At 49.0% G+C, this 26,165-nt stretch overlaps 1 protein-coding gene across 1 annotated transcript in view; it reads left to right on the top strand.

Annotated features, from left to right (window-relative positions):
* The window catches only part of LOC122375343, a 44,642-nt gene that overhangs the window by 11,716 nt on the left and 6,761 nt on the right, over positions 1-26,165 (top strand). The window contains exon 2 of the mRNA XM_043354673.1: positions 17,497-19,598. Within this exon, the coding sequence (XP_043210608.1) occupies positions 17,498-19,598 (2,101 nt within the window). The 5' untranslated portion in view covers position 17,497. The remainder of the gene's footprint in view (positions 1-17,496; positions 19,599-26,165) is intronic.

Here is a 26,165-nt window from a genome sequence, read left to right on the forward strand (position 1 = left end):
ATTTATCGTTGGATTATCTAGAAATTCACCATAAATACTCACAAATGTTTGCTCTTTCGTATAGTGAAAGATTTTAAAAAATCGGCCGGTAACTTTTTGAGTTATCGGCGTGTAAACGCAAAAAAGTCGCTAATATGGCAAATTTGACCACATTTGACCTCATTTGACCTTGAAGATATTGACCTAGGGTCATGAAATTCACACACAACAGAGTTTTCCATGGCCCCCACCTACCCTCCAAATTTCGTCTTTCTAGCTCCAGTGGGAGCTGAGATCTTAGGGGGGGGCGACATCCGCCCCCCCTTCCACTGGGCGTAGTACTCGCAACCCTTCCACTGCGCGTGTTAAACAAAGAACACATGACCAAACCAAAGTATCAGAAAGCGTCGACCCCGCCCGAAACCCGCCGAGCCAAAAAAGCAGACAGTACCCGGCCCCAGGCGCCGGACGACTCCAATCGGGCCAGCTTGCGTCATAGTGTCATGTTTTGTGTTTTGTAATGTAATGTAGTGTTATGTAAGCAGTGTGTTGCATTAATATCAATGGTACTTAAATGCACTAACTAAACAGTTATGTTGTATTGGTAAACCGATTTGTCTCTACAATAAATTCTGGAGGTGATGGGTGATTTGTGTGCCTTGATGCTTGTTTAAGTCTTTTGCAAAGAGAAGGGTATCAAGTTTTAATTTTGCTGAGAAATTGTCAAAATTTGGAGTGATGATTCGAACTGCATTTATAAGTTTTACTCTTTGTGTATGGTAAAGTTGGCACCAGAGTATGAAGTGAGTTGTGTTCTCATCATGATAACCGCAAGCACATACTGGGCTGGGTGTGTTGAGGTGTTGTATATTGAACAGGTGTGCCTTGAGAGTCGTCATGCCCACTCTCAATCGTGTGTGTAGTGTGTTACGCGTTTTGTTGCCGAAAGAAAAGAAAGTGGGTGGCTCTGGTGCCCCAAATCGCTGCCAGATCGAGTTCTTTCAGTATTATGGAAGATTATCTCATCGGTGATGATCCTGGTGCCGCTAATCTAATTGACAGGGGCACCGGCAAAGGTCATCTGAGGTCATGTGACGTCATAAATCGTTTTTCTGTCAATAAATCACGACATGATGGTGCTAAAGACTTGTAAGTGGTACCAAACTGCTCGTCTGGTCAAGGCGCGTCGTTTGGTATGCAGCATGACCATACCCCACAACCTCATTGATGAATGACCTGACCTTGACCTCAGGTCAAATTTCAAATTGACCTGTGAAGGTCATCACATACTTATTTCGCATCGCCTCGGTGAGAGCAACAAAAAATGTACTGGTTTTATGTCTCTATGTTTCTTAGTTTAAAAGTTATATAGGTAACTAATTCCAAAACATTTTATCGTTGATGACCTCTGGTGACCTCAATATTGACCTGACCTGAAAATGTTTTATGTGAAAGTTGTAGATCTTTAAACGACCTATCAAACGCCGTTCGCCGTTTGTCGCTGCGATGTGTAGTTTATGAGATCTGAAGGGGGGGGCCGAATCGCCCCCCCCCCCCGCCAGTTTCTTGTCCCGGCGGAGCCCGCCAGGAATAGGGTTAAAACTGTTAAAATGGAGCGGATATCTCCCATATTTTACAATAAAACCCAGGCAAGCAATCACCCTTAAACCAAACTTGATAGATATAGGCACTGGAATAGAGCGACAGGCCGAAGAGGTTTTGTCTATGATGACATGTTTATTTTCGAAATTTATCTTTGGGATAAGTGTAAACCAGTACTAAGTACATATCATCTCATGGAAAACAGTGGTTTAGTAGCGTAGCTCTCGGTTGGGGGTAAGCTCGCCCACTCGCCCGGGGTTACCCCAATATGCTAATTTTATTTTAGAACAGCGATGTTTGGAAAAAATGTCATACTTAAGCCAGCCTGCTTCATCACCCCTCACTACAAACACTTAAACGATCCTTTCATAACATTCGTATAAATATTAGGGTTGTATGTGTGTAACATTAACAATGCAACATATCTCAGTTTTTAGCTAAAAACCCTTAAAATATCATTTTTGCTCTATAACTTTAACAATATACAATTTTTGTTAGCGTTAACTTTTACGCTGGCGTTACCTCAGACGCTGAAAGGACAAGCACTTAAGCATTTTATTATGAATAATTTAGCCGCAAACGGGGTGGCCGGGCTTCCCCCGCGCCCGGGTTTCCCCCGGCTTCCCCTATATGTATTTATCACAATATATGCATTTTATCACAATCACCTCCTATCCTCATCCCAGCACGGCTTCCGTCCTCGTCATTCCACTGAAACCGCTCTACTATCTGTCACAAACCGTATCCTTTCCAACATGGATCATGGTCATATCTCACTCCTATGTCTCCTGGACCTTAGCAAATGTTTTGATGTCATCCCACATCATCTACTCCTTTCCAAGCTAGAACTGTACAACATAGATCCCACTTGGTTTTCCGCTTACCTTTCCGGTCATTCTCAGTCAGTCTCTATGTCCAGTCCTTCCGGTCGTAGAGTGGTTTCAAAGCCCCTTCCTAACACCATTGGAGTGTTCCAGGGATCCGTCCTCGGTCCTCTCCTGTTCACCATCTTCGCTAATGACCTCAGTCTGCACGCGCCGGACGCCCATGTGATCCAGTACGCTGACGATACCCAAATCCTAATATCCGACGTCAAATCCAATCTCCCATCCCTCATCCAACGCATGGAGACCATCCTTGCATCCCTGTCTTCATGGTTCCATGCTCATGGTCTGAAACTCAACGCTTCCAAAACTGAACTCCTTCTCCTTGGTACCAGACAGAACACCCGCCACCTCCCTCCTGTCAGCGTACGGATCGGTGGGGAGACCGTTCAGGAGAGCCGCACTGCTAAAAATCTCGGCGTTATTTTTGACAAACATCTGACTTGGTAAGCACACGTGACCGATATCGTTCACAAGTGCATCGGCATCCTGATCGGTCTCCGTCACCTGAGATATTTCCTCCCGCAGAGGGCTCTGCTCTCAATAGTTCAGAGTTTGGTGCTTTCGCGAGTATCTTACTGCATCACAGTTTACGGGAACGGATCCGCGGCGAACGATGCTCGGATGCTCAAGGTTGTCAATTTTGCAGCGCGTGTAGTGACCGGTCTTAGGAAATCTGATCACATCTCTCGAGCGCGAAATCAGTTGTGTTTTATGGTGCCGCGGCAAATGCATGATTTGTATACCTTGACTGCAGCTCACAAGATACTTGTCAGTGGAGAGCCGTCCGAACTGGCCTCACTCTTCCTGTGCTTTTCCGACGCGCGCAATTGTGACCGGCCAACTAGACAGGACGGGCGTCTTCGGCCGCCGGCTTTCCGAACCGTGACCGGACAGCGATCTTTTAGTTACCGAGCTGTGACGCTTCTCAACCGCCTACCAATCGAGACCCGAGCTCTGGGCCCGTCTGCTTTAAGCGCGCTGCCAAGTCGCTGGTACTGCAGTAGCTTTTACGACCGTGTGTGCATGAGCGGTGTGTGCGTGTATGTATGCTGTGTACATGTTGCAGGCACTTTAGAAAATCAGTCATTTTGTAAAATGCCTAGGCATTTTGCAAAATGCCTGATTCTCCAGGCTTTTTGCAAAAAGCCTAGGCATTTTACAAAATGACTGACTCTCCAGTCATTTTGCAAAATGCCTAGGCATTTTGCAAAATACCTAGCCATTTTACAAAATGACTGAGCAGCGTGTTGTAGATACGAGTACCTAATTATATACGTTTTGGTAGCGTGTAGCTGGACCGAGGAGTCCAACATTATGACCAGAGGAGTCCAGCAGTGGGAAGTCCATACCTACCTCTATTATGAGAAGTGCAGGCCCGCGACATTTCCAACCCCCACGTCAGCGACGCTGCTGGATTTAAAATGATCGATCTGGAGCGTCAACAAACGACTGGCCCTATGCCGGCCTGTATCTGTAAAACTATTAGAGGTCGCGAGGATTCGATACCACACACTTAGGCGTTAGTGTCTTTTGAAACCAACGCTCTCGTCCTACGCCAAGCGACCTGATGATTCTCCCGATGTGGAGCTTGATATTTTTAACTGGGACCGTGCAAGTAGGTACTCAAAGCTGTTGCCACAGAACAAAATTAATCGTGTTTTGTTAATTATTGCTTTAATATTCATTGTGATCAGAGAGCTTTTTTATTCCAAAGAAAAGTTAGGAAGAAAACCTAAACAATAATACTGTAAACAATTGCGTGGACTAGGCCTAGGGTAGACTTGTTGAAGTTCCTTAGAGCCAATGAGCGCTGTCCAGTCAACTGAGGAGGGGAGGGGTGGTCCACACTGGGCTTCTTTGTTGATGCGTGGGCTGTGAGTGAGCGTCCGTGCGTCAACCTGGTCGTTACTCAGCATTGTCGTCATCACAGAGCTTCAAATCGATCAGCTACAGGCTGAACACTTACCTATAGGGTATAGGAAGACGTCCAAAAACTGTTGGCCATAGTATCTGTAGTGGGATCTACGTTCCATGCTGGTCAGGCATTTTGCAAAATGCCTAGTCATTTTGTAAAATGGCTAGCCATTTTGAAAAAGCCTGGTTGCGTTCAGTCATTTTTCAAACAGCCGTCTTTTTGTAAAATGCCTAGGCATTTTACAAAATGACTGATTTTCTAAAGTGCCTGCAACATACATGTTGCGTGACATCCCTCCCACCTCATTGACACTTTGTTTTATCTATCTTACTTAACCCGCGCCCGGCTGGGGGTCCTGGATTTCCACGCCCTGCTGGGGGGGTGTTTGAACATCCCCCCCCTTGTAACTCGGCTCCTGGGCCACGTAGCGATACGCGGAAGGCGGCGTTCGAAAGAGCGTAAAAAATAATGACGAAATCACTTCGGTCAATTTTTTGGTCAGGTCAAAGGTCAGGTCACCAGGGGTCATTGAAGGCAAAATTTCGCCGATTTCCAGGTCGAATGTCGAAAATTTCCAAGAAACCAACGCATAACTCGGGAACCAATAGAGCTACAGCGCCGCGGAAAAGCGCATTCGATAGCCCTATTAACGCCCTTTCTGAGTAATTCTCTCAGATTTGACCTAACGTCAACGGTTTTGCCTGCAGGGGGCAAAAACTGCAAAAATAGCCGATTTTTTCGGAAACAGTTTTTCTGCAATAACTTTTGACCCAAGCCTTGTACGAGCTTACTTTTACCGGCATCGTGTTCCTCTCGTCAAGACGCATCGAATGAACTATAACTTGACCTTGAAAGGTCAACTTGAAAATTTGACCTCAGGTCAAGGTCATGACCTGACCGGAAAGGGTCATGTTGCATATCAGTCGATCCGTATCGTCGAGCTGAACACATCTAAGGCGTTTTCATCGCTCTAGCATGCCTCTATCAAAAGTTATTTGCGAAAAACTGTTAGATACCATTCGTGACCTAAGATGACCTCAGGACATAAACAAGGGTCACGGACACCATTTTCATGTTCAGTGTGTCTAAACCACTTGTAATTCGGTGTTTGGGAGTGTTTATAATGTCTTTCGTCCAAAAGAGGCGCATTTCAATTTTCTCCCATTGACTTATAATGGGGAGGTCGCAAAATTGACCTGACCTTAGGTCATCGACATCAAAATTCTGAGATATACATTTTGTACATGTTATTGCACTTAGCAATCGCTGAAAGTTTCAAAGCGATCGGTCACTCGGTGTAGCTATGACAGACATTGGAACTTTTTATGAGGTGAGGTCACTTCAAGTGACCTGGTGACCTGACCTTGAATGACCTTGGTCTGAAATTTTCACAACATGTGTAGAATTGATGTATGATAAGGTGTACCAAAAACGGCGGCGCGGAGCGCCGCCGTTTTTGAGATATTCGCGAAAAACCACAAAGGGGGGTGTTCAAACACCCCCCCCCCCCCAGCAGGGCGCGGGTTAAGGCACAGAATAGCCACAACCATGTGTGGAGTGTCTGTTGATGTAATACATGATGATTGACACTTGAACAGAATAGCCGTGAATATGGATTTCCAAACGAAATAAATGATGATGATGATGATGATGAGGGTTTGAATATCGGCCATAGCTTTCGGATGTATCCATCCATGCGAGTCGCGGAGGCCAGACACGTGGCCGAATTCTATTTACGGCGGCCGAAGATGACCCGTGCTGCGAAGTTCATAATTTTTTGGAGCCGGTCAAAGTTTTTCCGGGAGCCATTTCCGTAGACAGTGAGGCAGACGCGCGAGATGACAAGTGCTGTTACGATCGTTTTGAGGATGCCGTCTGGGAGACAGTGTCGTGCGTGGGAGAGGCCGATCAGTGCGCCCTTGCAACGACGGCTCAGCTCGGCTACGTGTGCCTCCCAGGTGAGTGCGCCGTCGAATACAACGCCCAGGTTTCCCACCTGAGCACACGGCTGGAGCTCAGCGTCACGGAATGAAATTTTGAAGCGAGGCAGTTTACGTGGATTTTGTTGACTACAGAATACTATGAGTTGAGTTTTAGAAGCGTTGACTCTCAGGGCGTGTGGGCAGAACCAGGCGTTAACCCTCGCCCGTAAACGGTGTTTTGCCACCTTCGCCCATGCAGGGGGGGGGGGTTGGTGCGACCCCCCCCCCTGGCGTTTGAAAACGGAGCGTCGTAGAGCTTAGCGGAAAAGACCAACGGATTGCTCTCAACGAGATCTCGCGATTGGTGGTATATTTTTTGGTCCTAGGTCAACATTTGACCTACTTATGACCGGTCAAAGGTCAAATTTTCGGAAAAATTTAACTTTTTCAGATTTCCGCGCCGATTGCGGCAAAACGGTAAGAGATATCGACTTGAAACCTTCACTATCGTGATCCTTGATCAATTCTCTATCGTTTGGTGTGTATTTCGATGTCATACCTCTAAAAATGATGCGTTGGGAGCATCGGAAGTCTGCAAGGTCATTTGTGCATTGGGTCACGTCAGGCGTGTGACGTCACTGACCTGACCCTGACCCAAAATGAGCTACAAGAAACAACTGACGATGCCTGAAATGGATAGCAAATTCGAATTCAGGGCATCAAAATACCCCGAAAAGGCATACCTACAAGTGCAAGAAGTCATTACAGGTCAACCGAGGTCACTGACCTGACCTTGACCTTTAGTAACCTTGAAAAGGTCAACGGACATTGTGCCAATGTCAAATCAGCCAGTTATGATTCTAAAACAATCCATCAGTGTGTCAGGTCAGTCGGCATTTATACCATTGTGAGGCAATCTCCAATTTAGCGTAAATCTGGCCGGAGGTTGTTCCCTTTATGACTTCATAACTCCGTGACCTGACATGACCTTGACAAAAGTTTTTTACCAAAAGTTGCGCAAAGGATGCCCCAAAGGGTACTGAAAATTTGAGCAGGCTATCTGAAACGGTTCGGCGTGTAGCTAAGAAAAACCTCAGGGGGGGTTGCACCACCCCCCCCCCCCCCTACATGGGCGAGGGTTAAGTGACGCGAATGATGCCTCCATGCGCGAGATGAGGCCCCTGATGTCGTCGCGTGGGCCGCTCTAGGGTGTGTCGATAGTCGCAGATTCGCGTTAGACAAAGATATAAATTGGCGCGAGCATGCCAAAACACTAGCCCTGCAGTTGGTTTTGCGTAAAAATGCGATTTGACGGGGCTCGGGCAGGTCAAAGTTACAGCGAAAAAGTCGCAGTCGACGGTGCTGCCACCTACATTGCCAATAACGGGCACTATCATATCGTGATAATTGGGGTAGTTTCAAATGAGAAATGACTTCTATTTTTGTTCATACTGCTTAAGAAGAAATAAAACAATTCGGAAACATACATTTTTCCCAAATATCGCGTTCCATTTTTTCCTGTTGAGTTGTTAGGAAAGTGGTAAATTTCAAGGTTGACGGCTAAAAAACGAAACAGGAGGAACAGAGCAGGAATCACCAAGACGTGTGCCGCGCCGATGCTGTAGATAAGGGGTGAGCAACAGAACCAGCATACCTAACGATTTTGATTAGTGATAGATATTTTTCTCTAAATGTAAGACTATAAGTAACTCAGGCAAGCCTTCTAATACCTATCGGTATCGACAGGGTTGCGGTAAAAGGTACAATCGATGGCACATTACAATTATTCTGAGTTGGGTAACAACATTCTTCAGATACCTACCATCAACAACCTCACTATCTCCTATATGGGAGCTATATCATCTGATTCCAGCGCCCTGAAAACAAACAGGTTATCACCAAAAATCTCTGTATTAGCGCCTACCGACATATGCTGAATGACGCTATCAATACCCCGCATTTGTAAAAGGTGATTCGCCACACAGCCCGCCGGCGTCTGAGACCGCATAGACCCGGGAACAGGGGGGGGGGCAGCGGGGGCGCTTGTCCCCCCCCCCCCAACTTGGGAGCCGAGGGGGCGGCGCCCCCTCAACATTGAGGCAGCGAGAAAAGGTCTTTCCTCCCTTTTCCGGACTTTTTTCCTTCTTGTTTCCTTTATACATCTAAACATCAACACGCGGCATTTTCCTTGCCATCTGAATGTGTGGTGCCGCGCAGCCCACCGGCACATTATTTAGTTGCGGCGTCTCCGCCCAAGTGCGCTATTGTTTTGTCGCGTGTGCGCAAATACTGTTTCCTTTTCAAGTACCTTCTGATCTCGTTTTTAGTATTATATTTAAATCGTATTATCTTCGCTATTGTCTTAAGATTATATAATGTTACTTGCGTTCTAAAATAAGTTTATTGTGCTTTAATTGGCGTAATTATTTCGTTGTTTTCTGTAAGCCCGTTTCTATCTTTTATCTAAAATAGTTTGTGTTTCTGGCACTGTCGCTTTCGCTCCGTTGTTATTCCGGCTCTCGTTACACAGTTGTTTCACATCTCGATATATCTACGCTAAATATAGCTTTTCTACAGTGCACAGTGGCGTCTGACAGGCTGAGTATTCGCGCGAGCTTTCCTCACGTTTTTCCTTAATTTTTACCGCTGATCTCTCGTTATCTCGCTTACCTAAACATTGTCTTTCGTCCCACGTGTCATTTTGGCAGAACAATCATTTTCCTTCCAATCACAGAGCACGTAGCCTTTACCTGACCACTTCAAATGGTTTCTGCTGATAAAGTATCGATTTGACAACATCTGCTATTGTCATCCCGCTTTGATTTGGGCCTGACCTTGGCCATAAGCTTGGCAGGCCAGTTTTATACTGGACCATTTTCAGTCAACTTTGAGAAATGCATAACGTACAACGGTGGTAAAATCGTTGCTATAGGTTAGGTATAACGCAGTTTACCCGCTCCGGGTGTGAGGGAGGGGTGTGGGGCAATGAGTGCACTGACGTGGCGCCCTCGGTATGGGATGGGATGCACGGGATACATTAGAGGGCCGGTATGGGATTAAAGCTCAGCGACACTAAGGGCTTATGTGGTGCCTTCGGTTATCGGCAGCACCCTCAGAATCACCGGCATAGGGCGCTCAGAGCCGCCGGTAAGGGGCCTTTAGAGGTACCGGTGTGGGGCCGTCATGCAGGTGCCGGTGTGGGCGCTCAGAGGTGCTAGTGTGATTCTCTCAGAGGCGCCGATGAGGGTCCTTACAGGCGTTGCTGTGGGCCCTCATAGACGCTGGTGTGGAGCCGTTACAGACGGGTGTGGGGGCTTTAGAGCTGCTGACGCGAACTCTCTACAAGCCGGCAGGCGGTCTCAGTGACCGGCAAGGGGTCCTTAGGCCGCCAGAAGAAGTCCTGTGGGGTCCTTAGAGACCGGCATGGTACTGTCAGACGCCGGTGGGGCCCTCAGACTCACCGATGTGGGACCCTCAAAAGTCACCAGTGGGTGGCCTTCAGATGCACAGGTGTTGGTTGGGTCCTCAGAGCCGCCGATACAGGGCTTAATTTTAATAGGCACTGGTGTAGGCACTCAGAGTTGGAGGTGTGAAACCCTCAGACACCGGTGTGGGCCCTCATAGGCGCCAATGAGGGCCCCATAGTTGCCGTTATGGGGCCCTCAGAAAAATAAGTGTGGGACCATCACACCTGCGGGAAATGCCCCTAGAACTGGCCCCTCATAGGCCGGTAAGGACTCTCAGAGGCCAGTAACGGGCCTTTGGAGACCACCGAGGTGCCCTGAAAAGGCGCAAGAGGCGCTCAGAAGCCGGCGTGGGCCCTTATGGAGATCTTAGTGTGGCTATTTAGGGCCCATGAGGTGCTCTAACGAGCCCCATGGGGCGTCAGCGGTTTGACCTTCAGCGGTCAAATGGCGCCGCAGGGCCCCTCGGACCCGAAGGTCCCTTTGAACCCGATGGGGGGGGGGGGGGGGTACGTGTCCCCTTAGACCCCTAGCTACGCCACTGTTTCATATGCATCATGTCAGGTATTTTAGGCTCGCCCCCCAACTTGAAAATCGTTCCCGGGCCCCTGTCTGAGGGGTTGAATCAGTGAGCCAGATTGCCAGCGACTCACCGCTGAACTACCGGGCATAACAAAACGGACGATGCGACATGACTCAGAGATCATCACAGACGCAACGACAAATGTAACCGAAGGCCATCTGAGCTCGTGCGGAACCCTCGTTCAGATACGTGATATCGCTATCTGCCACCTCGCAGTTCCCTTGTCAAGCCGAACTCATAGGCGGCGGAACGGGGAGGGCACCGCGGCACCGTTCCCCCTTTGATTTTGGCATTTTAACATTAGCCCTATGGGCGTTGCATGGAAAGAATGGGACCAAAAGTCGGCAGTGCCCCCCTTAATTGAAGGTATTCCGCCGCTACTGGCCGAACTGATGACACGCAATGGCCGGCAGTCAGTCACAGCTCAGCTTCCTGCGGAACAGGAAGACACATTCAGTGAGAGTCGGTGGTCATTGACTGTGTCAATATTATTGACACGGTGACTAAAGAACGGTTATATTGCGCCAATAATGTTGCCAGTAGCAGCACCACCAATCTTTTGAACTAAAATCACTTGACATCGGTGAAAAGAAACCCTCTAGCTTTTTCTTCAAGCAATACGCGAAATAGAGGGGATTAGAAAAACCAAAAAACCCAAATATTAGCACTAGATAACATCGATCTTAAATTTTGGCCAACATCCTTAAAGCATACATCAGAGGAGCTGTTGGCGGCTTACCGTCGCGTCTGTGGTGATCTCTGAGTCATGTCCCATCGTCCGTTTTGTTACGCCCGGTAGTTCAGTGATGAGTCGCTGGCAATCTGGCTCACTGATTCAACCCCTCAGACGCCGGCGGGCTGTGTGGCGAATCACCTTTTACAAATGTGGGGTATTGATAGCGTCATTCAGCATATGTCGGTAGGCGCTAATACAGAGATTTTTGGTGATAACCTGTTTGTTTTCAGGGCGCTGGAATCAGATGATATAGCTCCCATATAGGAGATAGTGAGGTTGTTGATGGTAGGTATCTGAAGAATGTTGTTACCCAACTCAGAATAATTGTAATGTGCCATCGATTGTACCTTTTACCGCAACCCTGTCGATACCGATAGGTATTAGAAGGCTTGCCTGAGTTACTTATAGTCTTACATTTAGAGAAAAATATCTATCACTAATCAAAATCGTTAGGTATGCTGGTTCTGTTGCTCACCCCTTATCTACAGCATCGGCGCGGCACACGTCTTGGTGATTCCTGCTCTGTTCCTCCTGTTTCGTTTTTTAGCCGTCAACCTTGAAATTTACCACTTTCCTAACAACTCAACAGGAAAAAATGGAACGCGATATTTGGGAAAAATGTATGTTTCCGAATTGTTTTATTTCTTCTTAAGCAGTATGAACAAAAATAGAAGTCATTTCTCATTTGAAACTACCCCAATTATCACGATATGATAGTGCCCGTTATTGGCAATGTAGGTGGCAGCACCGTCGACTGCGACTTTTTCGCTGTAACTTTGACCTGCCCGAGCCCCGTCAAATCGCATTTTTACGCAAAACCAACTGCAGGGCTAGTGTTTTGGCATGCTCGCGCCAATTTATATCCTTGTCTAACGCAAATCTGTGAGAAAAACCCCTCTGTCGACACACCCTACTCACCAATATCTGTGTGTCGTCGGCGTACTGATAGTCGGTGGCATCTCCAGCAAAGAATGAAAGGTCATTCGAGAATATTGTGAAAAGCAGGGGGCCCAGCGCCGATCCCTGGAAAACGCCCACGGTGTTTGGGAGCGATCGGGGGTCATCTTACGGCCGGTTTTATCTTTCAGGGACACGCTCTGCGTGTGACCATGGAGATAAGCGGAAAACCAGGAGGTCTCAATGCCGTGCATTTCAAGTTTTTTTGTTTTTACTAGGAGTTCATGATTGATGACGTCGAAACATTTGCTGAGATCTATGAGGCACAGCATTGAGATCTCACCCCTATCGGTGGCGGCAAGGATGCTATCTGTGACTGACAGCAGTGCAGTCTCAGTGGAGTGCCGAGGGCGGAATCCGTGCTGGGTAGACGAAAGAAGGTGGTTTGGGAGAGGTTGTGATAGGGCTGCCGATGGATGCACACGCTCGATGATTTTCATGATAACGGGAACTAGGGAGATCGGTCTGAAATTGCTGGGGTCAGATGGGTTGCCAGACTTGAAGATGGGTTGGACGATAGTGTTTCCAGGAGTTAGGTTGGTATGTCGGAACGGGTGATGGAGGTGTTTATGATGTGCAAAATAATGTCGCCAATGGTTTGGAAGCAAGTTTTTAACACGCGCACCGACGGGGGGCGGATATCCGCCACCCCTGAGGTTTTTCGCAAATAGCGGAAAAACCGCGGCGCGTAGCGCCGCGAAATTTGGGACGACTATTCTCTCATCAATTTTACACATGGTGTGCAAGTTTGAACCTCCTTACTTTTAAGGTCAGGTCATCCGGTCACTTTGAATGGCCCAACCTCATCTCACTTTTTTGCAACTTTGTCACCGTGCCAGAGCTACAGAAGATGTTGGAGGCCTTTGAAAGCCGCAGGATGCTATTAAGTGATTAGTAGCTACAATTCGTTTATCTCGGAATTTTGATATCGATGACCTAAGGTCAGGTCAATTTCTCGACCTCCCCATTATAAGTCAATAGGGGAAAATCAACTCCCTGTTTTACCACTAAAATGTGTCGGAATGGCCCCATACACCATACATGACTTCATATACGATCAACCTTCACTACCTTGAGGTCTGTTTTGCTGTTGGGCAGCTGTAAGGTCATGTGACGTCACCAAAGTTCTCCAAAGGTTTTTTTTTTGCCAATAACTCCGTACAGGAACAAGATACAGCCGCGCGGATGGTCTCATTGTGTTCAGCTCGTCAAGACGCAGCGATTGATATACATGATGACCTCGAGGTCACGTGACCTTAGGTAAACCTTTGACCTTGACCTTTCGAGGTCAACATATATATAATTCGATGCGGATTGACGAGAGGATCACGATGCTGCCCTTAGTTTTTTCATATCTTGAATAATTTGAAAGTTATTCGAGAAAAACTCTCTCCATATCTAGCGCTGCCATTTTGACTTTTTCGACCCCTGTGACGTCATCTTTGACCTGACCTGAAAATGACCTTGGTAAAAATTGTAGACCTTGTCCGTGCGTATCCGATGCCGTTTACTGCTTGTCGCTATCTTGCTTCGTTCTCGAGATCTCAGGGGGGGGCGGTCATCCGCCCCCCCCCCACGGTTCAGGAACACGGTTCTGGCATTTATTTTTCATTAACCCGCGCACCGACGGGGGGGCGGATATCCGCCCCCCCCTGAGTTTTTTCGCGGATAGCGGGAAAACCGTGGCGCGTAGCGCCGCGAAATTTGGTATGACTATTCTCTCATCAATTTTACACATGGTGTGCAAGTTTGAACCTCCTAACTTTTAAGGTCAGGTCACCAGGTCACTTTGAATGACCCAACCTCAAGTCACTTTTTTGCAACTTTGTCACCGTGCCAGAGCTACAGTAGATGTCGGAGGCCTTTGAAAGTCGCAGGATGTTATTAGGTCATTAGTAGCTACAATTTGTTTATCTCGGAATTTTGATGTCGGTGACCTAAGGTCAGGTCAATTTCGCGACCTCCCCATTATAAGTCAATGGGGGAAAAATCAACTCCCTGTTTTTACCACTAAAACGGGTCGGAATGGCCCCATATACCATACATGACTTCACATACGATCAACCTTCACTACCTTGAGGTCTGTTTTGCTGTTGGGCAGCTGTAAGGTCATGTGACGTCATCAAAGGTCACCAAAGGCTTTTTGCCAATAACTCCTTACAGGAACAAGATACAGCCGCGCGGATGATCTCATTGTGTTCAGCTCGTCAAGACGCATCGAATGATATACATGATGACCTCGAGGTCACGTGACCTGAGGTCAACCTTTGACCTTGATCTTTCGAGGTCAACATATATATCATTCGATGCGGATCGACGAGAGGATCACGATGATGCCCTTAGTTTGTTCCTATCTTGACTACTCCGAAAGTTATTCGAGAAAAACCCTCTCCATATCTAGCGCCGCCATTTTGACTTTTTCGACCCCTGTGACGTCATCTTTGACCTGACCTGAAAATGACCTTTGTAAAAATTGTAGACCTTGTCCGTGCGTATCCGATGCCGTTTACCGCTTGTCGCTATCTTGCTTCGTTCTCGAGATCTCAGGGGGGGGGGCGGTCATCCGCCCCCCCCCCGTCGGTACTAAGTTGGCGCAGACCCCCGTCGGTGCGCGGGTTAAACATCTTAGGCTTCCCATATTCCAAACACAAACTTTCAAATATGTGACGTCACAGCCCAAAATTACCTCCTTCCCCAGGGCACATTACTGTCATAAAGCTGATTCTTTTTACTCTGTAGGCACCACAACAAAGTTCAGACCAAGTTTTAAGCGATTTTGCAACGAACAAACCCATTTAAATCAGAATGACTAAACGAGGTGACGTCACACTAACGGTCGCTCCATGTTGAAGGTAGGGCCTTGCGCAAGGCCCATTTTCAAATGAAGGGAACGAATTTCTTCAACACCAAGAGGCCGCGGGGGTTGCAACCTAGATAGATAGTGGTTTCTGAACCTCGCCGCAAACTTGGCTATCTCAACTCAAACCCCATGTTAACCCGCGCACCGACGGGGGTCTGCGCCAACTTAGTACCGACGGGGGGGGGGGGCGGATGACCGCCCCCCCTGAGATCTCGAGAACGAAGCAAGATAGCGACAAGCGGTAAACGGCATCGGATACGCACGGACAAGGTCTACAATTTTTACAAAGGTCATTTTCAGTTCAGGTCAAAGATGACGTCACAGGGGTCGAAAAAGTCAAAATGGCGGCGCTAGATATGGAGAGGGTTTTCTCGAATAACTTTCGAAGTAGTCAAGATAGGAACAAACTAAGGGCATCATCGTGATCCTCTCGTCAATCCGCATCGAATGATATATATGTTGACCTCGAAAGGTCAAGGTCAAAGGTTGACCTCAGGTCACGTGACCTCGAGGTCATCATGTATATCATTCGATGCGTCTTGACGAGCTGAACACAATGAGACCATCCGCGCGGCTGTATCTTGTTCCTGTACGGAGTTATTGGCAAAAAACCTTTGGTGACCTTTGATGACGTCACATGACCTTACAGCTGCCCAACAGCAAAACAGACCTCAAGGTAGTGAAGGTTGATCGTATGTGAAGTCATGTATGGTATATGGGGCCATTCCGACCCGTTTTAGTGGTAAAAACAGGGAGTTGATTTTTCCCCCATTGACTTATAATGGGGAGGTCGCGAAATTGACCTGACCTTAGGTCACCGACATCAAAATTCCGAGATATGCAAATTGTAGCTACTAATGACCTAATAACATCCTGCGACTTTCAAAGGCCTCCGACATCTACTGTAGCTCTGGCACGGTGACAAAGTTGCAAAAAAGTGACTTGAGGTTGGGTCATTCAAAGTGATCTGGTGACCTGACCTTAAAAGTTAGGAGGTTCAAACTTGCACACCATGTGTAAAATTGATGAGAGAATAGTCATACCAAATTTCGCGGTGCTACGCGCCGCAGTTTTCCCGCTATCCGCGAAAAACCTCAGGGGGGGCGGATATCCGCCCCCCCCCCGTCGGTGCGCGGGTTAAAGGTGGGATAGTCCCTTTAAGCGTCTTATACTCGGGAGACTCGCGGCCTAGCCGGCGTAACGCGGAGCGACACCGGGACATAATCTGGCGGGTAGCGGCAGATACAGGGGGCGCGGTAGGGTTTCTTATCAACACATTTTTGAGGGGGCGTGGTCGTCGAAGACAGGTAGGAAGTTATCTAAAAAGGCCTGCCACTTGTCGCCAACCGACGTCGAGTTATACACTTCCTGCCAATCGACAGTCAACAGCTCTATGTTGATAGAGTGAGCGTCCAATCGTTTAAAAGATCTAGATTGGATGATAGATGGTTTTAGGCGCTGCTTAGGCACGTCAACGGTCACATAGACGAATTTGTGTGGACTGAAATGGCAATGGGCTACGCTACAAGAACGCACAAATTTTCGATTTTTTACAATACACACGTCCAAGAGAGAACCGGATGCGAAAGTTGATGTTGTTACGAGTTGATCCAGGGAGTAGTCAGAAAGGAACTCGCTAACGTGTTGACGAGCGGGAGAGCTAGCGCTCTTTAACAAGTCACAATTCAGATCGCCGCATATGACAAACGGGACATTTGGGAGGTCGATTAGGACGCGCTGAATTTGGGTTTCGAGGTCTGTAAAATCTGCACGCAGTGCGGTCGCGGAATAACGCGGCGGTCGGTACACCGAGCATACAATCAGATTGCGTTTTTTTTTTTTTTGTAATTTTAGCAACGCCCACTGCGATTCTAGTTGACTGTCAGGGCACTGCGAGCCTGGTGGCTTCAGCGCTACAGGCGTACTGTTAGCTTTGGTGATGATGGCGACACCGCCGTAGCCCCGGCCGTCGGGTCGGTCTACCCGGCTGATGGAGTAGCCGGAGATGACCAGAAGGCGATTTGGTGTGCTCGGTCGAAGCCAAGTTTCGGACAGGAGCATAACGTCGAGATCTTGGCGGCTGAGTTTGTCCGACAGCTCCAGCAGTTTGGGCTTGAGGCTCTGGACATTGGGCTCCGATTAGCAGTCCGGTTCGGTGCTAAATTCATTTTGTTCCCCGCTTTTTCGTCAGGAGCGTTCTACCTGGTTTACATAACCTTGGAGTTGACCGATCGTCGCTGATGATTTTGGTCGGTATGCTGATAGTAGATGAAACTCCCTGAAGTGAATGCATGTAGATGTAGTGTGGCGTTGTTAAGTCGCTTGGTCACCGGTGTGGCGGTTGGTTGGGGTCGCTGAATGGGTCAGAAACTTTTGCCATCCCCAAACGGACCGGCTGGATCCGCCTCTGCGCGCGTCTGTCGCTGCCGGCGGCCGTCGGCTCTGGTGGCATATCAGCAGCGGTGCCGGCCGCACCCGGCCAGTCCGTTTGTGACAGCCAGTGGTATTGTGCGTGTTTTGCGAGTGACTTACTATTTCAACTAAATACTCGTAGACATGTCTAACATCTTCGACGCCATTCGTTTTCGCAGGATGCAGCAGAATTGGAGGCGTGTGCACAAGAAGCTGAACCGAGATGCGGGTCGGCTGGTGGCGAGGTGCGGGTCGGCGGCACATCTGGTCGCCGACACTATGCTGGAGGCGCATGATATGAAGGGAAACCCCGGCCTCGTGCGACAGGCCTACAATACCGCTCTGGAGGTCGAAAGCGCCGTCCGGAGTCTGGTGAAAAGGCCGCTGTTGTCGGCGTTGACGGAGACCAGGGCGGCCGCCGCCACCGTCCGGTGTCGTCACTGCCAGCCCCGTCAGCCGCTCCAGCTGGTTTCCTGGAACGCGTCGGGGAGTAACGCTGAGGGGTTGGAGGACTTTATCATCGGTGATGGGGGCACGTCAGACTTTGACATGATGTTGGAGTTCGACGGCCCCTTCCGCTGGACGACACCGAGGGTGGAGCCGGCCGACATCGATCCGCAGTCTGCGCCACAGCTGTGGGGCCGGCCTACCAGCAACGCCGGCTTTGTGACGCTGCACTGGGTGCGGACGGACCGGTGCGGCCATGAGGAGCCGCTGGAGGCGCTGCCGGGCGACTTCGTTCGTCGGCTCATGGAAGACTACTGCCGGGCCGGTTACCCTGATGAGGTCACCTCCACCGGCCCGGCAATCAACGTCAAAGGATCAGCTCGCAAAGACGGGGGAGTGGACTTAGTCTTCTGCCTGTTTGTGCGTGGGTGGTGGCCCGAGCCAAACTGGCCCGCCGGCGCCCCCCGGGAGACCAACTTCCCGTCGGCGGCGGCGCGGGACGAGATTCCCCGGTTCGGGGTGCACCTGGTGCCGACCGGCCGGTGGGACAGCGAAACTAAAAACATAGAATATCGCATCTCGCTGTCGCGGGCGGAGCTGCTCGCCGTCCGTCAGCTCCCGCACGTGCTGCGAGCTGCGGTAAAAACACTCAAGACCGTGAAAAACGTGCTGAAGGAGAGCGGGTTAGCCATCGTCGGGTTGAAGTCGTACTTCATCAAGACGGCGGCGCTCTGGCTGGCCCAGGAGCCGCACGGTGGACCGTGGACAGGCGTCACGGACGGCGTCCACCGGCTCCTGGACTGGCTGGAGCGGCGCCTCGCCGAAGGATGGCTACCCTGCTTCTTCTATCCCGACATCGATGTGGCGGCAGAACTGACCGCGGAGCAGCGGCAGGCCATCATCGGCTCCCTCCGACTGGTGAGGGAGCACTCAACACTCCTCATGATGGCCTGCTGCGAGAAGCTATTTAACCTGAGCGCATTGCTGGAGGACGGGACGGAGCCGCTGTCTGAGCGCCAGCTGCGGCTCCATCTGGCACGGATGTTAATCCGGCTCGCTGTGTCGTTCGGCATCAGGTACCGCCCCAAGGCTCCCTGCTGGCAGTTCTGGTGGAGTTGGTCCATCCCCCGCCTGGCCCGCGCGGCCCCTTACCTGCTCCAGTGGCTCCACCACCAGATGTCGGCTCCACACCAGCAGCAGTGTTACCTGCTCATGGCGTGGAGCGTGGTCGACCCAGCGGACCTTGCGGACAGCGAGCCGATGACGCCACAGGTCGGTAACACTATCACTGTCGACGTGACGCCGCTCACCCGGCTCCTCACCGAGTCCGACTTGGAGCTCCTGCTGGGTGACCCTCGCGGGGTGACCACCTGGTGGGGTCGGCAGCTGCATCGGCCGCTGGCGGAGCGGCCGGCCGGCCTGACCGCCGAGCTGGACACACCGCGGGGCCGGGCCGAGCTGCTGCTGCGGCCGGGGCTGCTGACGCGGGCCATCAGTGAGGGCGCGCCGCGCGAGATATCCTGGCAGCGAGAGTTGGACTGGAGGGTGTGTAAGAGGTGGGCGGTAAATTTCCGACCACTGAACACCTATCAGTGGTGCCGGGAGGAGTTAGAGCGTGACCTCGGCCGTGACCTGCAGCACAGCATCCGTGTCAATCTACCAGAGATGGACGGCCCGACGGTGGTCGCCACGGCCGGCCTCTGGCGCCGGCGGACGCAGCAGCTGCTGTCCGGTGACCGGCTGCGCGCAGCCTATGACGCTGCCGTCAGCCGGTGGCCAGACCGGTGGCAGCTGCTGCAATATTACCTGGCCGAGGACAAGACCGATTCACAAGGTAAGACCACGACCGGCGCCGCCGTTTGGGATTCGCTTTAGCATAGATAACATTAACTACCTGGATTGGACACTCGTTTTTGGCGCGAAAAATAAGAGGCCACTTTGGCCTTTTATTTTTTTCTGACGGATTTGCAATCAGCATTTTGAGACTGATGTCTCAGCAACCGCTGGGCCGATTGGCCTGCGGTCTTCTTTGTTGGTAGCCCCATCCTTTCTGCCCCGTAATTCACTGCTCATGATGCATTCAGGTGACCGTCGTGGCACGTGGCACGTGAAGAGTCGGGGTGTTCAAGTCGTTCTGTTGAAGTAGGGGAGAGTGGGGTGGGTTGTATCAGTTTTTACTCCGAGACCCATTACCTCGTAACTATCCGTGATAAACTCATTATTTCCATACTATCTCCTTCCTTGATTCTTCTGCTTTTTTGTGCAAAGTAACTTTTCCGCTACCTCTACCAGTTTTTCTTCTACGGTCTGCCGAATAGAACAATGTTTTTGATACAACTTGCCCCATGGCTTGGGTGAGTTGTATCACATGGTGGGGTAATTTGTATCACTAGGTATTTCACGTTTCAGGGAGTGTGCTTGCTACTGGTTTTGAACATAACAACAACATTAAATGGGGCTAATACAATGTATATGCTCAAAGGCTTCACTTTTATCAGACCAAACTTAGGTCAATGCAATCCGAACGAAACATCGAAACGAACGAAACATCAACAGACTAGATGCAAAAGTGGCCCGTTAAGAGCAAAGAAGCTAACACATTGTGCCGAAATGGAACGAGTATTGACTAGCTACCTACAAACGCGAGACAGGGCTTAGCTTTCGCGATCAAAAGCAACATGCCCATACATACATACATGTTACAACATACCCCACCCGGCTCTGACACAACATGTACCTCGCCACCATCTTGGAAAAAAACATCCTCGTGCTCAAAAACAGCGGACAGCTGGAGAAATCCATTTTCGCTCACGCAGCCTTAGAACCTACCCTCACCACCGCTACGGAGATCTTTTAAATTCGGGCATATCTAAATGCCCAAAACACACATTTTCTTGCAACTCATTTTTTTTTAGAATGACATTAAAAAAACATAAAATCGGCTCTCACCTCGAGACGCGTACACCCAGCCACACGACAGAACAGGGAAAGATGGCGCCCGGAAAACCTCGTCGGCTGGTCGTGTCACGAGCGCTATCTATTGGATAAGTTTGGCACAATTCGCCCTGATACAACTTGGACATGATACAACTCTCCCCGCTCTCCCCTAACAATTTTGAGATGCCTATATCTCAGTAACCACTGGGGCGATTGATTTGCGGTAACTTTTGTGGAGTAACTGTATCCCTTCTAACAAACGTTGGATACCCTTGGTGCACGTGAATGAGCCCCGCTGCACGTGCAAAGTGCAAAAAGTAGAAGAGGTGTGAACCTTCGCCCCAGTGGGGCGGGGGGGGCATATGTTACCACCCTGTCGCGTTTTTCGCGTGTGAATAAAAAACCGCGGCGCTGGCGCTACGCTTTTGTACATAAATTTTGGACAATGTGTGAAATTTTTGACCCCAGGCCATGTCAGGTCCGGTCACCAGGTCAAGTTAAAGGGACTATCCCACCTTTAACATGGGGTTTGAGTTGAGATAGCCAAGTTTGCGGCGAGGTTCAGAAACCACTATCTATCTAGGTTGCAACCCCCGCGGCCTCTTGGTGTTGAAGAAATTCGTTCCCTTCATTTGAAAATGGGCCTTGTACAAGGCCCTATCTTCAACATGGAGCGACCGTTAGTGTGACGTCACCTCGTTTAGTCATTCTGATTTAAATGGGTTTGTTCGTTGAAAAATCGCTTAAAACTTGGTCTGAACTTTGTTGTGGTGCCTACAGAGTAAAAAGAATCAGCTTTATGACAGTAATGTGGCCTGGGGAAGGAGGTGATTTTGGGCTGTGACGTCACATATTTGAAAGTTTGTGTTTGGAATATGGGAAGCCTAAGATGTTTAATGAAAAATAAATGCCAGAACCGTGTTCCTGGTCATCCAATCTATAAAGTCGGGCACAATTTAACTGGTTTTAACAACATTTTAGAAGGTGGGATAGTCCCTTTAACACGCGCACCGACGGGGGGCGGGTATCCGCCCCCTGAGGTTTTTCGCAAATAGCGGGAAAACCGCGACGCGTAGCGCCGCAAAATTTGATACCACTATTCTCTAATCACTTTTACACATGTGGTGTGCAAGTTTGAACCTCCTAACGTTTAAGGTCAGGTCACCAGGTCGCTTTGAACGAACCAACCTCAAGTCACTTTTTTGCAACTTTGTCACCGTGCCAGAGCTACCTACAGTCATGGGTGTAACTTTGTATACTTTTGAGGTCCCATGTGGGACCCCAATGCGAACATTTGGGACCCCAATTGGCATTTTGGGACCCCAATAGTGGAGGCCCCCGAGACGCACCAGCTACTTTACAAATGGAGGTCCGATGTTCATATGGAAGGTTTTCTGTATAAAAAGGAGGTCTTTTGGACAAATCGGAGGCCCTGTTGGACAAATGGGAGGCCCCCTGGACAAATAGGAGGCCCCCTGAACAAGTAGGAGGCCCCCCGGAAAACAGGAGGCCCCCTGGATAAATAGGAGGCCCCCTGGAGAAATAGGGAGGCTCTCTGGACAAGCAGGAGGCCTCCTGAACAAATAGGAGGCCCTAGACAAATAGGAGGCCCTCTGTACAAACTAAAAGCCCCCTGAACAAATAGGAGGCCCCATGGGCAAGTAGGAGGCCCTCTGCAACTAGGAGGCCCCCTGGGAAAAAATAGGAGGCCCTATGAACAAACAGGAGGCCCTAGAACTAGACAAACCGGAGGCCCCTTTCACAAAAGGAGGCCCCTTTCACAAAAGGAGGCCCCCTGGACAATTATGAGCCCCCTGGACAAATAGGAGGCCCCTTTCACAAAAGGAGACCCCTTGGACAATTAGGAGACCCCCTGGACAAATAGGAGGCCCCCTTTATGAATAGAAGGACCCTGGATAAATAGGAGGCCCCCTGGATAAAGAGGAAGCCCCCTAAAATAGGAGCCCTCTGGATAAATAGGAGGCCGCTTGGAAAATAGGAGGCTACTTTAACCAATAGGAGGTCACATGGAAAAAAAGGAGGCCCCTGAATAAGAAGGAGGCCCGCTGGACAAATAGGAGGCCTCTTGGGCAAATAGGAGGCCCCTAGAAAAATAGCAGGCCCCTTGGATAAATAGGAGGCCCCCTGAACAAATAGGAGGCCCCTGTACTAATAGGGGGCCTCTTGAGCAAATACAGGGTGTTTCACTAAAAGTGTCAAAAAGTAAATGCCTATTAAAGATATATAGAATATGCAAATCACGTGTCTGCGCACGTGGCTTTGTTGCAAATTTTTGGACATTTATTATTTATCCATTTAAGATATATTTTACACTCATACGGAGCGAGGGCAGTAGGCCAAAGTTACTAGTCATTTTTTCCTTATGCAGAACAAGAACAGGTTATTTACACCGCAACAGGAGGGATGAATTACACTTATGTACATTTGGTGCCATCAGAAACATTGAAACCGTATGCCGACTTTTCAGGAAACTTTTTACTCTCTCACCTCGCTACGTTCCAGATTATAAAAGTTTCAAAGGGCTTGTTGAGAGGTTTAAAAGGGTTCCTTCGATGCCGGTTCCAGTCCAAAAAAGGCGGGGTTGCCCCCACCTCTCGGCGAAAACCGTTGAGAAGGTCAGGGTCTTTTTGAGGGCCTTTGAAGATAACAAGAAGCTAATTCCAACATCAGAAATAGCCAGGGCCTTACAAGTTATTAAAATCAACCACTGTAACGGCTGTAGCCACCAGGAACTGACTGGACCAGAAGCTCCTGGGCCGAATAATCAGCTGCCTTGCCGCCCGCCCCTGGCCAGCGCGAAGCCCCGATCTGTCACCGCTAAGCCTCTGGTTTGGTCAGTGACTCAGTAGCTCTCGCAGAGCTGAGGAAGACTCAAGTCGCATCACTTCGGGAGCTGAAGAGCACAATTCAAGGCTTTGCCGACAGTCTGGACGCTGAAGATGAAAACGGGCTGTGAGGCACCTCCGGACACGTGCCGAAACGGTGCATCAAAAGAAGGGGCAGATGTGTGGAATAGGTTTGAGTGACGGTGATATCGTTTTTATATATTCAAATGTCCAACAATTGCGGATGAAATGATATGCAAATTTCCTTAGAAAACATTGTTATTATGTGCATTATGACCTTTTACTTTTTGACATTTTTAGTGAAACACCCTGTAGGAGGCCCCATGGACAAGTAGGAGCTAGAGGTCCTCTGTACGAATAGGAGGCCCCCTGGACAAATAGAAGGCTCCCTTAACAAAAAGGACGCCCTTCAAAAAAGGAGGCCCCTGGACAAGTAGGAGACCCCCGGGCAAATAGGAGGCCCCTGCACAAATAAGAGACCCCTGGTAGAATAAAAAACCCTGGATAATTAGGAGGCCCCTGAACATCCCGCGCCCTGGTGGGGTCTGTTTATAACGCGACCTGGTGGGGGGGGGGGGCTATTTTTTGCCCCCCTCGTATCTCCGAAACTACTGGACGGATCCGAAAAATTCAAACGGCGTTCGAAAGGCCTGTCAAATTTGTCGAGGGAAACCAAATTTTATTGACCTCGGGGTCACCGATGACGTCACAGGTCAGGTCAAAGATGAAATGTTTCACCGTTCACGGGTCTTCTAGGGAATGCGCTATAACACCGAGGAAAACGCATTTTGTCGGGAATCAGCGATAGGGCGTCAGTTGCCTAGTAGATATGTTGCTGTTAGAGGTCACTGGTCATACCAGGTCAGGTCACAGGTCAGGTCACCAAAGGTCACCAAGGGTCACCACATGAACCCAACTTTACTAAGGTTATGCGATGCATGTTTTATGGCCAGTTTTTCATTTCCAACTCAATGGTGTTGGTTATAAGACCATCAGGTACGGTTTAGGTCACTTTCTGGTGGAGGTCAGGTCAAGGTCAGGTCAAAAAAGGTCAAATTTCAAAGTTGATATTTTTGCATAAAATGGGTATTGATTCGATGCAGCTCGTCAAGGGGAGTCTAATGGTGGTCTTTGTTTTGCGCTACGAGGTCTAGAATTGCTGAAAATCGAGTTTGAAAATTTGACGTCATCAATTTTGAACAGTTTTTTCGCTATAACTTGGCCAAAAAAAGAGGTATCGATCTCAAATTTGGTATGTAGATAGAAGGCGGTAGGGACTATCACATATATTCCGGTTTTTTCGAAATTCAAAAAACTTTTTGGATTTTTTGGCTATTATATTCAAAAAATCTATTTTTTGATTTTTGGGGGTCAAAATCCAAAAATTTCAAAAATCCGAGATAACAGTTTTGTAGCCCTGTCTATTTTACAGCTTTTATGTCTGTATCATTTTTCTGTATTTGCAAAGCTATAGGCCTGACAGCTCTTCCCGCGAAACCCTTTTTTGGGTCGAAAACGGCAGAACATGACGTCACTCTGACGTCATTTCCGGCCAACCTATCATAGCCTTTGGAAAAATTTTTGGTCACAATGTGTAAAATTGATGTCCGGGAGGGTACTGAAAGTTTGGTGACGATCGGCGCAGTGGTTCTGGAGATATATCGAAAAGTCTGGAGGGGGGGCAAAAAATAGCCCCCCCCCACCAGGGCGCGGGACATGTAGGAGGCCCCCTGGATAAAGAGGAGGCCCCCTGGAAAATAGAAGCCCCCTGGATTAATAGGGGACCTTCTGGACAAACAGGAGGCCTCCTGGACAAATAGGAGCCCCCCTAGACGAATTGGAGGCCGCTTGGACAAATAGGAGGCCCCCTAGACAAATAGACTCTGTAACAGTAGGAGGCTCTCTGTACGTGCAAATAGGAGGCCGGCGCTCGGCCTGTAGAAGCTTAGCTGTATGTACAAAAAGGAGGCTCTCTGTGCAAGTAGTCGAAGTAGGAGGTTCTCTGTACTATACCTACAAATAAGAGGCCCCCTGGGCAACTTAGAGGCTACACAAATCGGAGGGCACCTATAAAAAAGCGGTACTCTGTTGGAATGCCTGTTTGAATAAATTGTTTTCCTGATATTCAAATTATTTAATCCTCGCCCGCACATGGGGGGGGGGGGGCAGTGGTTGCCACTCCCTCCCTCCAGGTAGTTTTTTCTGCTCTGCACTCAACATTTTGATTGCTAGAAGCCGAATGTTTCGTATATCTGCTTCTCTATCCTTTCTTAGCGTCCACTAAAAATTTCAAGTTTCTGTGGTTTTTGGTTTCGGAGATATGACTTTATTCTTCAGGTGATGTCATAACCCAAATGACAAATGCCCAATATCCTGCGTTGGCTATGGGTCTTGTGAGCGTTTGACACCTTGATTTCGGCCTTTTTTGCCAGTCTCACCTCCCACCTATCATGGAACATGTTGTTTGATGATGTAGAGATGCCAGGATCAAGGTCAACCTAGGTCATCTAAAAATATTGCGTTTTAGGCAAGCTGAGTTGACTTTCGTGAAGTTTCTTTGACTGTAAAAGCTTCTCAGTTCATGATCTCATGCTATA

The sequence above is a fragment of the Amphibalanus amphitrite genome, unplaced genomic scaffold (genome assembly GCF_019059575.1).
Source record: "Amphibalanus amphitrite isolate SeventyFive unplaced genomic scaffold, NRLGWU_Aamphi_draft 000041F_arrow, whole genome shotgun sequence".
Classification (NCBI taxonomy): Eukaryota; Metazoa; Arthropoda; class Thecostraca; order Balanomorpha; family Balanidae; genus Amphibalanus; species Amphibalanus amphitrite.